Source organism: Chelonia mydas, chromosome 17, assembly GCF_015237465.2.
Source record: "Chelonia mydas isolate rCheMyd1 chromosome 17, rCheMyd1.pri.v2, whole genome shotgun sequence".
Lineage (NCBI taxonomy): Eukaryota > Metazoa > Chordata > Testudines > Cheloniidae > Chelonia > Chelonia mydas.
This window is the reverse complement of record NC_051257.2, coordinates 17,098,684-17,111,260: the sequence shown is the minus strand read 5'-3', so window position 1 is coordinate 17,111,260 and position 12,577 is coordinate 17,098,684. Positions and strand designations below refer to the sequence as shown.

At 38.9% G+C, this 12,577-nt stretch overlaps 1 protein-coding gene across 3 annotated transcripts in view; it reads right to left on the bottom strand.

The window, feature by feature from the left end:
• Nucleotides 1-12,577, bottom strand: part of ZZEF1 (zinc finger ZZ-type and EF-hand domain containing 1) — an 81,867-nt gene that overhangs the window by 24,708 nt on the left and 44,582 nt on the right. For all 3 annotated transcript variants that reach the window (XM_043531364.1, XM_037880229.2, XM_037880230.2), the window contains exons 30-40: nt 12,035-12,199; nt 10,749-10,868; nt 9,656-9,817; nt 8,781-8,910; nt 8,345-8,483; nt 7,229-7,394; nt 6,420-6,679; nt 5,268-5,440; nt 4,536-4,698; nt 1,808-1,944; nt 495-772 (exon numbers count right to left, since the gene is read on the bottom strand). In XM_043531364.1, the coding sequence (XP_043387299.1) occupies nt 495-772; nt 1,808-1,944; nt 4,536-4,698; nt 5,268-5,440; nt 6,420-6,679; nt 7,229-7,394; nt 8,345-8,483; nt 8,781-8,910; nt 9,656-9,817; nt 10,749-10,868; nt 12,035-12,199 (1,893 nt within the window). The remainder of the gene's footprint in view (nt 1-494; nt 773-1,807; nt 1,945-4,535; nt 4,699-5,267; nt 5,441-6,419; nt 6,680-7,228; nt 7,395-8,344; nt 8,484-8,780; nt 8,911-9,655; nt 9,818-10,748; nt 10,869-12,034; nt 12,200-12,577) is intronic.

The window sequence follows — 12,577 nt, the reverse complement described above, 5'->3', positions numbered from 1 at the left end:
ACCTTCAAAGCAACTTTACTATCTCTCCCTGAATGCAAGACTTCTTTCTACCTTGCTAGACTCCTCTACAAAGACAGCTCCCTCTATCCTCCACTATAGGCCTTGCCTCCCCATGTTGGTTCTTTCCAGCTTGACCTTTCGATATGACCTACCTTCTCCTGGACTGAGGTACATGTTGGAATTAGGAGGATAGGGAGACAGGTCACATCAAACGTTTAGGTAGTAGGACTGGCCCTTGCTCTTCTCTAAACCCCAAAATCCTACCTCTTCCACAACAGTGTCCTATATTAGCCTCTGAAAATTACCCATCTCCCAGTTGATAGCATCACGTGGCATGACCCTAAGAGATGTTGACTTCAATGGGAGCTATGGCTAATATGCACTTCACAGGACTGGGCTCAAGAATTAACCCAAATCAGGTTACACTCCTCCCCTCCTCCTGTTGAGCATATAAAATCAAGAATTCTCTTAAAGATTAACATTAAAAAAAGCACCTGTCTAAGCATACGGCTCCCAGACTGAACAAAAGATGAGTAGTCTTCCAGCCTTCTGGCACTGTAGACCCATCTCCTGCTGCAAACAGGCTGTGTTTGGCTGAAAGGACTTTTGTCACTGCAGCATCGACTTCTGCAGGCATAAGTCTCAGAATTAACTGGCCCAGAAGACCCAGGGTTAAATGATAGGTTTCATTTAAGTGGCCAGCATTGGAGATTACAACCTGAAACATCAGTGGGAGGATCTGTTCCAGGTTAATCAAAGACATAGTGCATCCCTGTAAATAAGAAAGAAAAATCTCATTAGAACAGAAAATATAGCAAAGCCTTTAGTCATAGTTATACAGTATAATGAGGGTTCGAGTAACTTATTAGTAGGTACTCAATGCTCAGAAACCTTCACCTTTTTGGCTGAAGTTTTCCAGCCTTGTATCTACATAAAGGAGGAAAATGTGAGGGAAAGTTATTCAACCACTTCTCAGCATGAGGGAGTAAACAAAAACACAATTTTTAAAAAAGTTTAAGAACTTTTGGCACGTAGAAAGTGAAGTCTGGCATGGAAATAGCTCTGGCTGAGAAGATACTTCCATTGTTAAAGAAAAAATTGCTTTTGATTTGAGAGATAAGCGCCTGTAAAAGTCATACTGGATACAGTATGAATATTGTAAAAGTCATACTGGATACAGTGAATTTTTTCTAGCTAAGCTTACCAAGTGTGCACCCAGAAAAGAACTGAGACACAAATTAACTGCATAGTGATAAGCCTACTCATTGGTGCAAATCAATAGGGACAACCAGAACTGAGGGAAAACGACTCCTGTGGCCCTTGCAAGGTGTTTAGGGGATGGGGGAAGAGGGCCTTTGGCCTTTTCAAGCTGCTTTCAGTTATGTTTCTTTTATACTGGAAATACTTTTCCCATAAAATAGGATGGGGGGGGGGGGGACAAGGAGAGGAATTTACTCTGTGGTAAAACCTGGTGCATAAGCCCAGAGCAAAAATGTTAATATCACATTTAGTTGGGCTGATTTAAAGTTACACAACAAACAAATCTGAACTTTACCTGATGGTTGGTAGTTAATTAATAATGTAACTACCTAATGTAATAAAACACTTCAACATTAGCATTTTGACATAAGCTAGCAAAAAGGAAGAACTAGAGTAGCTCTTCCCTGCCCGCACCTTCCCAGCCTCTCCTTCTCCCATTGCATCATTTGTTTCAGCTTGAATTTTCCCCATTTTTCTCATCAGTGTGTGTCACAAATCAACTAGTTTCCTGAGGGGTAGGGTAGAAGGGTTTGTACTTCATTCTTACAGATCTGAAAGGTGGTAACATAGCTGCCAGCAAGCCAAGAATCCTCTTCTGAGAGCATTCAGCAAAGACTTGCTCCTGGCTAGGCATTAGAGCCTTCTCTGCCTGCTTTTGGGATGAATCTTCTGAATTTTCAACATCTGTGTTTTAAATAAATATGAAATTAAATTAAATATGAAATAAATTAAAAACAGTAAAACTGTAGAACGTAAGTGAAAATTTGACATTTAAAGTCTGAAATAGTAAGTATAAATAGACAAATATAAAGATGATGGGCTTGTCTACACAGTGCATTAGTGCACACAAGCAGGCTGTCAATTCTAGACTACACTAGCATGAGGTTCACCCTCCGTGGACCCTGCTGGCTTGCACTACAAGTTCCTTAGTGTGCGTTAACATATAGTCTCATTTCAAACAATACTACTTTAATGCATCTTTATAACAAACCCTACACCTAGTAAGCTGGCTCACATCATTTAAAGTCACATCATTCTGATTACCATCTTGTGTCTCCTCTTCCAACTTTATCAAACCTTATTTCAGAAGCTTGTGTGTCTCGGACTACTAGAATTAGAACCACTGCTGCGTATACAATATGAATGGGTGGAATCCCAGCTTTTAAATACTGCAAAAAACATTTAACTTCCCACTTCATGGGTTCTCAAAAATACTGACTGCTAAACCTATACCTGATATGAAATGAGTGGGTGAGTATAGCTGGAAAAGACAGACTAAATCAAAAAGCTTTGCTTTTAAAGGCATGGGTTGTGATGAAGCAGGATTTTTTTGGAAATATTTTTATGTATCCTCTGTGTGCTTCAGTTTCCCCCTATACTGTGCACTGCTACCCAGGGTAGGAAATATGATTAAGACTGCTTTCAGGGCAGACCGAGAGACACAGGAGAGAGACAGATGTGTGTCTAACTATCTGAGTGGACTGAATGGGTCACTAAAAGGATTTACCAAGGCCAGCCCATATAAACGGAAAACCCTAGAAGACAATGGAAAGCCCCAATCACCGGAACATTTGACACCTAGCAACCAATAACCCAAAGGAAGGAGCTTTTCTCTGCCTTTCAGCAGGGTCTGTGAACTCCTTATGGCCCTGCCCAAAGAACAAAGCACAGAGATGACCTCCAGGAGATAAAGAGTTGGTTCTGGAGGTGGCTGGCTGCTCTCCCCTGGAACTGACTCAGGAGGTCTGAGTGAGACAGAGCCCGACATGGAGTTCACTACAGCATGGCTAGTGAACTGCTTAGTCTTGACCAGAATGCACTACACTTCATCCTTTATTTCTCTAGGCTAACCCAAGGACTACCAATACTGTGTTCCAGTTGACTAATAAATCCTACTCTGTTTTGAAAATGTAGCTTGGGTGCCACTGCAAATACTTGCCAAGGTGCATTCTTGAAGTGTACACAAATCTCTACAGGAGTCTACCTCAATGGGACTTGCTGGGCAGAGCTCACAGTATTGAAGCAGGAGTACTGGAGCTGAGAGGCTGGAGTCGGGGAGGCAAGGAGACTGGGAGCCTACCCTGAAGGAAGAAGTGGGACTCCCTGGGGATCTGCCACACTGAAGAGGTTCCTCCAAGAGACACTGTTTAAAAGCTGGGGTGTAGCACTAAGCCTGTTAATCCATGATATGGTGGTCTCCCAACTTGTCATCTATGGGCAGACTTGATTCCACAATTGTCCCCATTTCCTTCTCACTGATGCGAAGATGTCAACAGCAATCCAAAAGGAGTGAGAAATGGGTTTGCAGAGATAAATGAAGTTACCGTTACTGTTAAGTCATCTTTCTTTCTCCTTTGAGAATTGCCTCTACACATTTTCACCCTAGGAAACCCTTCATTTCTGGCTTAGGGAGGAAAAACTGACATTATGAGAACATTGGCTTGTAATTAGATTCTCCAGTCCCTTGTGAATACAGCCACACATGGATAATACTATGCATGGGATCTTAAATCTTGTTTAAATATAATTAAAATTATGTCTAACAAATAACTTGTATTATGCAAGGGTACTATTAAACCATTATTTCATTTTACTGACCACTATTTAGTTTTTTTAAAATGTAAGCGGTACTTTCTATTATATACCTTAATCAATAAAGGCATCTCTATAAAACCTCTAATTTTATACGAAAAATTTAAAAAAAGACAAGATCATAGGCACAGCACAGCTTTTGACGTACACTTTGAAGAGAACACAAAGGGAAGGAATTGACTTTAAAATAGTAGAAAAATGAAAACGAAGAACACAGAGAGGGGAAGGAAGAGAAAAAGATTTAAATCATCTCTGCAAATTAATACACGGCAAGCAGATAATGATTATATTGACTATATTCACTTGAGTAATGTAGAGAAATGGGTTTGAAATGCCAGGGAGAAATTTACTAAGCAAGAAAGCATGTTTAATTTTTGTAATGCATTAGATCCAATAGCACTATAATTTGTAATACACTTTACCGAAATCACATAACGTATGCAATTCAGGTTGATCTTTCAAACCTACTGCTAGCTGTGTGGCAATCTGTACAAATTGAAATCCAGGTAAAATGCTCTACGTATGGGTATTCCAAAGCAATAAGATGATCAGGTCTTGATGTAGTAGACTGTTTACTGAAACGGAATCTATTTACACATGTACAAGATAAGGATGGACACAAAAATACAGCTGTGTATATGTTTGGAATATGTGTATGTTGGATGAAATGGGAAATCTCTTACCTGGAAGATGTGAAGATATGCTATCATCTACAGAATTAAGAGTCAGTGTCTCTGAATCCTGGCTCAAAACATCTTTCTTTGATAAAGGAGCACTAGGAGGATTGCTTTGGCTATCTTGTTTTTCTATAGAAGACTGAATTTCATCACAAACATCTCCTTTCCCCTAAAAATAAAACAAAAATATACATACCAAGAGACTGAAGAATTTAATTCACCGAGTTAAAGCCAGAGAAAGAAACTGAGTCAATAAATTTTCACTTGGCAAAAAAAGTTATTTTAAATTATAAAAACCCTTCATTGATATATTTCATGCTATGTTCAGGCCTTAAGATTCCATATACAAAATGAAAATTACACTTTTTCCTATGTTATATGTAATATTACATCCACAAATAAGTTTCTCTTACATGAGAAACTATTTGGCCTATGAAATCAAATTGTAACAGAATTGGAAGCCCTGGGGAGGGGCACTACATCCCTGAAAACTAATTTAGGCACCCACGGCCCATTCAGAGGGAAAATGTTGTTTTGTCCTTCTCACACACAGCTTTAGGAATCAAAGTCAACTTTAGAAATGTGAGGTGACCCAGCGATGCAGGTATAATGTGCCAGTTCACTTACTGTACCCCAGATCACTGGAGCAAAGAATGGAAATATTTATCACTGTTGAGGATCATACAAGAATGGGCATCAACTGAACTGTACTTTGGAATTTCGTAAAGCAGTACTTACATTGCAATATACAAAAGAGCCTGTCCTTGGCTTTTTATTCATTCTGTTGGCTGCTTTATCACCAGCATGGCCCTCTGTAGCGCCACCTTTTGGAGGGCTCACAGAAGTGGTCTCATTCTCTGAGAAAGATTCACCTTCTGGCAACATGCAGAGGAGAGCTAAAGCTTTCAAACCTGAGGGGAAAAGATTACAAACATCTATTTAAGGATTGAATACTAAAACATGTAGCGTTTCACAACCAAAATTTGGTAGCTGCTAGCAAGAGACTCAGATTCCGATGAAGTGAGCTGTAGCTCACGAAAGCTTATGCTCAAATAAATTTGTTAGTCTCTAAGGTGCCACAAGTACTCCTTTTCTTTCTGCGGATACAGATTAACACGGCTGCTACTCTGATTCCAGGATTGTAACCCTGAAGTGGCCAGAACCAGCTACAAGCACAGTTGAGAGCTTAGAATATCACCAGGTTCACTCATCACTGGTACTCACAGTCTGTTACCATCCAATTTAGGTTCTCAGCCATTTCCGGCTTTTTTACACTTTATAAATTGGACCTGCATGACAGAACAAGCTTTTTCCAACTTTTAAAGAAAACCTTTAAACTTTCAAAACACATTTTACATAGAGCTGTATTCTGCCATCTTATGTCACACGGAGTAGAATCTTACTCTGCCAGAAAGTCTCAGTGAAGTCAATGGGACTGTTTCTGCAGCAACTTATTCCACATCATGAATAAGATTAAAACTATCTGGCCAACAGTGAAGGTCAAGAAACACTTTTTACCATGTCGTTTTTCTTCTTCCCCAGGGCCCCTGTAAACAAGATAACTGCATCCACATCTAGGGACGGTGTGTCGTCTTAAACTGAAAATTTATGAGAAGTTGTCCCAGTATATTACTCTAATTTTCTTAAGTCTTCTGTTTTTCCATCACATGTTCCATTATCACTGAGAATATTGTTACTCTAATAATAGGACTTCTAAATGGTCAGTTATAAAACCTTCTCTGTACTATTAGTGAAATGCAAAGTAGCTTCCCTCTGATATTACGCTAGGCTTTTTTTTCCTTGGAAAACTGCAAAGTGATTAATCAGAGGCTTTGCACCAGGGTCACTCTAACAACTATTGTGTTTCAATAAACAGAGGATTTGGGTCACCTTTTCCATGCTGTGCTTTCATCAGGCAGTCTCCAATGAGCTGTATACATTGATGTTGCAGAACTCTAGCATGACTGAGAATCTGCGAATCAAGTTTCTCTCCTACTTCATCCCCACTTGCTAAGTCTGCACAGTAGAGAGTCAAGGCAGCAAACAGTAGCCAAGAATAGTTGTGGATATAAGGCTGGATGAGTCTCTGTCGGTCACTGATTCGAATGGTCACCATCGGATATATTGTGATGCTGTGCGTGGGAAGGTGACTGAAAGAAAGTGTTTACAGTTTAGAACTTAAGTTTAAACGTAAGTTTTCTTTCTGAAAAAGGAAGAATAGAAAGCATGTTTCAAACTTCCAAACTGCAGATCCTTACAAGGCTCAAAGAAGCGCTGATGATTTACACTAGTTGAAGATCTGCCCCTAGAACTCCAGCTCTACAAATCAAGTTTATGTGAGCAACACTGGTAGCAAACTTGGAGTAGTGGAGGTAATAAAAGTAAATATCCATATGTGTAAGGAGGGTCTTTCATGCTCACCAACTCTATCTCAATATTCTCACACTTCTGGGCAGTGAACACTTATGACTAAAAGGTGTGAAAGATTTGTAACCAAGCTACTATGAAGTTTGGGGTAGGATTTAGAGCTGAAAACTTTTGCTGAACATTTGCTACTTTTCTCCTAAGGATGGTAATTAGATGTTCTGGAGTCAGACACAGGCTCCCAAGGAGTGACATTAGAGCGACTGTCTGTAGGAGGTGTTAATTACTGCTGTTCTTGCCTACAAGCTGGTGAGTATGGAATCGTAGACCAATACCTGTCAGAGTATTTCTTTGCAGAATAACACCCATAGCAAAGATCAAAGTCATCACACACATTGCAGTTCATCCGGCGACCTATAATAACCCCTTGGCAATGATCACAGGCATATTCCATGTTAACCATTTCATGGTCATCCTCATGACCTTTAGGTTTAACGCCACCTATGCAGAATTAAAAAAATAAAAAAGTTTGCATCTGCAATGACCTTTAGGTACAGTATCTGTATCTTCCTATTCTTTTCATAATGTAATGCCAGTATATGCTTATGTCATTTTTCTGTTCTTTTATGGTTATTGATTAGAGGAGTACATATGACTAGAGAACTCTAACCCTCTAAGTACAGAGCTTGATTTACAAGCAGCATTAGATACTCAATGGAAGTCAACACCTAATTTGTAAGTTCTGGACACCAAAGTTCTGCTAGCAGTTCGGTGAAAAAAAAGTCTCTAGGAGTTGTGAAGGTATGTCCAAGTTGCAGCCAGTGATCAGATATGCCATATTAGAGAAACTTATTTTACTATATAAATTAACCTTACCATAGGATCTACAGTATATTGTGCTTTATGAACTGAATGATCAATGTCATTCACATCACTTATATTCTCTCTTTTCCAGCTCACCATGATCCTTTTGTAGAATATTGCAATATGACTGGTTCCAGTACAACCCATTGAGTTAACTCCAAAAGAAATCCATACTAATCAACTATGGTTACATTTTTGTTTGGGAGACAAAAAAAAATCAAAGATAAAAGGAAGGAGAAAAGACAAAGCAGAAATTTTATGTTCAGAATTCCATGCCAAATTCAAGTTCAGATGACACTGGCAACTTGCAAGTTTGAATCCTACAAGCACTTGTGAATTCAAAGTCACTTATCTAGTTGTACTTATGTTAGCATGTCCATTAAAAAGCACATGATTCAGATATATATTGAAAATGTAGGCAGGTGACATTCAGATTAGAAAACACAGGAAAAATTAGAAGCGTTAAGATCTTGGGAAGTTTCCAAAAGAAAAATCTTTCCCTCACTCATTTCATAGAAAGCTTTCTAATATATTATCTGGAAAGACACTGTTTTGGCTCCAGAAGTATTTTCTGACAAGATCCTTACCTAGGAAACAAGTTTTACATAGATCCATGTCATTGCACTGCAAACAACGGTAGCGATGCCAGGGTGCAATCTCATCACAACCATCACATGATATGTCCACATTCAATAGGTCACAGTAACGAGCAACAAACATGTGCATCTGAAACAATAAATGGACACAAAACTTACATGTTGAATCTTTTTTGGTTTTGAGAAAGCCCTTTTTAAACACAAAGCAGAATGTTCCCTTCTGCAAGAAAGCATGATGAGATATCTACGTGTGCATTTCCAAGGAGATTTTCAAAGGCACAAAGGGAAGTTTGGTGCCCAACTCCCAGAAAACCAGTGGGAGCTCATAGTCTCTTTCTTTGTGCCTTTGAAAAAAAAATCTCCTGTTTAACTCCTTCCTCAAACAAGCAAGGAGCATGAAAAAATAAAAAACAAATCATGAGGTCACCTTTCTCTGCTTCTCTGGATCAGCTTGGGCTATCTTTTCATACCAGGTCTCAAACATTACATCCTGACATTCATCCATCCACTCAGAGTTTTGCTTGTAGTCTGCAATTTCATCTTCTTCACTCCACTGACTAAAAAAAGCTCAAAATTAAAGTTTGAATGCAAACAGGCTTCCTAATAATGCACTTTGGGATAGTTTATTTTAAAAACTAAAATTCAGACACAATGTGCTAATAAAACAAGACCATGTATTTCACCTAAAAATTAAAACACCGCCACAATATTCCAGAGACCTTTCCCCCCCACACAAAGGAGGTTGTTGGTTTTTTTGTTTTGTTTAAAAAAAACAAAAAACAAACAAGTGCGCACACACTGGGGAGAACGCACATCACCTGGGAAATCCAAGCTCATAGAACTGCTGTTGGGTAACTATGACAGAATATAGGCATATGAAGATTATTTCCTTATAGAAGGAACGAGCCATGGGCAAAAGGGTAAGGTTAAATTGAACACACTCTGAGAGACATGTAGATGTGATGCTCCTGGCCAGAGGAGTAAGACGATGACTATCTTGCTGGTAACTTGCCAGTAGTGTGACACTGCTTGGCAATAGTCAGTTTAAAAACAACTTTCTGCTAGTGCAGAAATTACTACTCTTCACATCTCTATAAAGTTTTCAAAAGCACTTAAGACAATGCGACTTAGGAGCCTAAATGATTTTGAAGCTTTTGAAAAATGGGACATAGGTGCTTTTGAAAATTTTACCTCACCTGTCTTCAGCATCTTTACTACTTGTTTCAAAGTTCAGAGTTCATTCTTGCCAAAAACTGTACAAAAACTTAGTTCTATATAAAAATGATAGTCTTACTGACTTACCAAATCACACTGTCATGAACACTTATGTTTTCTTGTGACATAGTCATAAGGAGAAGTGGTAACTGTATATCAACAAAAAAGGAAAGATCACTTGGTTCCCAGCTCATATCCAAGAGGTGAAGGAGGGATGTCTGCACGCAGGATAAGGCAGGGAGCAATGATCTAAACAAATTGGGAAAACCATGACAGCTTTAATCTGAAGTTGAAACAGTATGATTTTGGGGGAACAGAATAAAGGATTTATGACTAAAGCCTTAAATAATACGTTATTATGTGTTAAATTAAATGAACAGTAGAACCTTACTTTACTAACCCACAAGCTTTCAAAATTCCAATAGTTCTCGTCAAAAAGTTGATTGTCTCACTGTGCAGTTTTAACAGCAGAGTGTGCTGTGGTGCTGTCTCCTGTCACTAATGCTTGGTTGTTCTTGCCAAATATGCTACAGTACATTTACTATTACCGATACTTCAAAGTGTATACTAAGAGCCAAAAGTTACATTACATATATCAAAATAAATGAACAAAGTAATCCAGTACTGTTGAATTTTATCCTTGTCCTTTTTAATTAGCAAAATTAAGTAAAAAGTGATTTTCTGTATTACAGTAGCACCAAAAGGCCCCAATAATAATTACAGCTAAGGCTAAGATTTTGTCACACATATTTTAAGTAAAAATCAGGGACAGGTCACGAGCAATAAGGAAAATTCACGGAAGCCTGTGACCCATCTGTGACTTTTACTAAAAATATGCATGACAAAATGGGGAGCTACAGGCTCCCCACACCACCCAGGGGGGTTCCCGCGGTGGCCCGGAGCTCAGTCTCTGCAGTTCCCAGCTACCAGGGGTGGCGGGGGACCCTACAGCTCCCAAGCGCTGCAGGGCTCAAGTCAGAGAGATCTCTGGAAGTCACGGACCCCATGACCTCCGTGACAAAATCGTAGTCCTAATTAGAGCTACATACAAACAGAGGAATTTACACTCTTCTTTGACACAAGACAATAAAAGTAACTAATAATAGGAGGGAAGGTGTGAGGGAGGACAAAGGTAACAAAAATAACATTCCATGTTATATAGGTAGGCTATTTTCTGTACCTGTCATTAATGCTGTTAAATCCCTTCATGGCATTGACCAAAAAGAGAACAAGCTGATAGTAGGACTCTCGAATTTCTTTGTGCAGTTCAGCACCACAACCTTCCAAGTGTCCAAAATAACTAAAAGTTAAAAAGTCAGTTTAGCAGATGTAGAATCCACCACTTTACTTCACATAGCACGCTTTGTTCAAATACAAGTAGCAATTTAATAAAAACCATCATGAATAAAGAGGACTTTAGCTCAGTTTTAAAAACCACAAAACAGATGATGCGCTATTCCAAAAAAAGAGTTAGAAGTGAGGTGCAAAACAGGACACCAAATGCAGATTGTTCCTATGGAACTGTCAAAAGTATCAAGATGATTCATAACATTTGGCCACCGGGGCCTGAAAAGCCCAACTTAAATAAATTTTAAAAAGCAAGAAAGCAGCTAACAGTTCTTACACTCTATAATGAGAACTCAGTTTGGGCAGCAAGTCACAGGCAATCAGCTTCAGAATCTATGTAGACTAACATTATAACCACCATCTTTTAAGAGTTATGTTGAACACCTATCAGTCATATTTAAAATAAATGTATCTTTTCAAATCACAACATTCATGGCGAAGCAACTGTATGACTAAAAAATGTGCCTTACTCGACTCCTCGAGAGTTGGTAAAATACTAGCCACAGGACATTGCCAGAGGAAGCTAGTTCCATAACAAAGTATCTAACTGCAGATTAGCTAATACATTAATTTATGGAGAAAAGTCACAAAAGGGAAAAGAACTCTCCCAAACAAGTATTGCTGACAGAGCAACTAAAATTAATCTAACCCAGCTAGCCGAGCTCCAGCTTAAATTCTTATAGAAGGAATAAGATGAACTGATCCTATTTAGGCAACAGTTTAAACTGAAATAATAAACAAAGCTGAAGAGTGTGAATGTCTGAAGACTATTCTAGTCTCATTTTCTGTGTTTTCGGTCATCCAGTTAGATAACTGGGAACATTTTAATAGCTATATGCTGCGGGTAAACTGCTGACCCCTGTTGGCATAAATAGGAATACTGCAACTAATTCTCCAAGTACCACGATGAAAATGTACACGATCAAAATGCACCATAGGAAGTGTGCACACAAACTTAAATATTGATCTCAGCACAATATATGCACTTGCTCTTGTATCTGTATTCACAAGAGCGTCACTTCTCATACTCTTTTCACCCTGGGTAATCAGTATTGAGTCAGGGCATACAGACGTTATACAGAACAGTGTTAGCTCCAATTTTCTAAGAAAGATACTTACTTTGTAAAATCTTTCTGGCAGGCCAGAAGTTCCAAGAGAAAGAGTACACAGGGTGGATGGAAACAGTGAGGCTGCCCAAGAGATTCTAAGCACTGGCGGATTGTCTTCAGCACTTCTAGGATACTTTGGGCTTGAGCTTTTCTCAAAACAAGGACCTTTAAAATACTAGGAAAAACACAAACTCCCAATGATGACTTCAAAACACCCATTCTTCAGTACCTCATAATGCAATCAACACTTGAGAAGTTAAACAAGTTTGATGAGTTGGCACCTAAATTAACTGTACTGTATATTGCCTTGAACACCTTGGTAATAATAATAGGTTATTTACAAATATTTTACCCAAAGTCGCAGGGTGAGTGGCAGAGCCAGGAACAGAACCCAGGATTCCCAACTCCCTGTTCCAACCTCTAAATCTTGGGCTGGTTCTGGAAGAATGTCCTCCAGTTAAAATTTGCATACTGGCCCTTTGAAGATCCCTTCTCTAACTGTTCTAGATCTGTTATCCAAGACCCACTAACTCAGCTAGGCAGTTGTGATTTC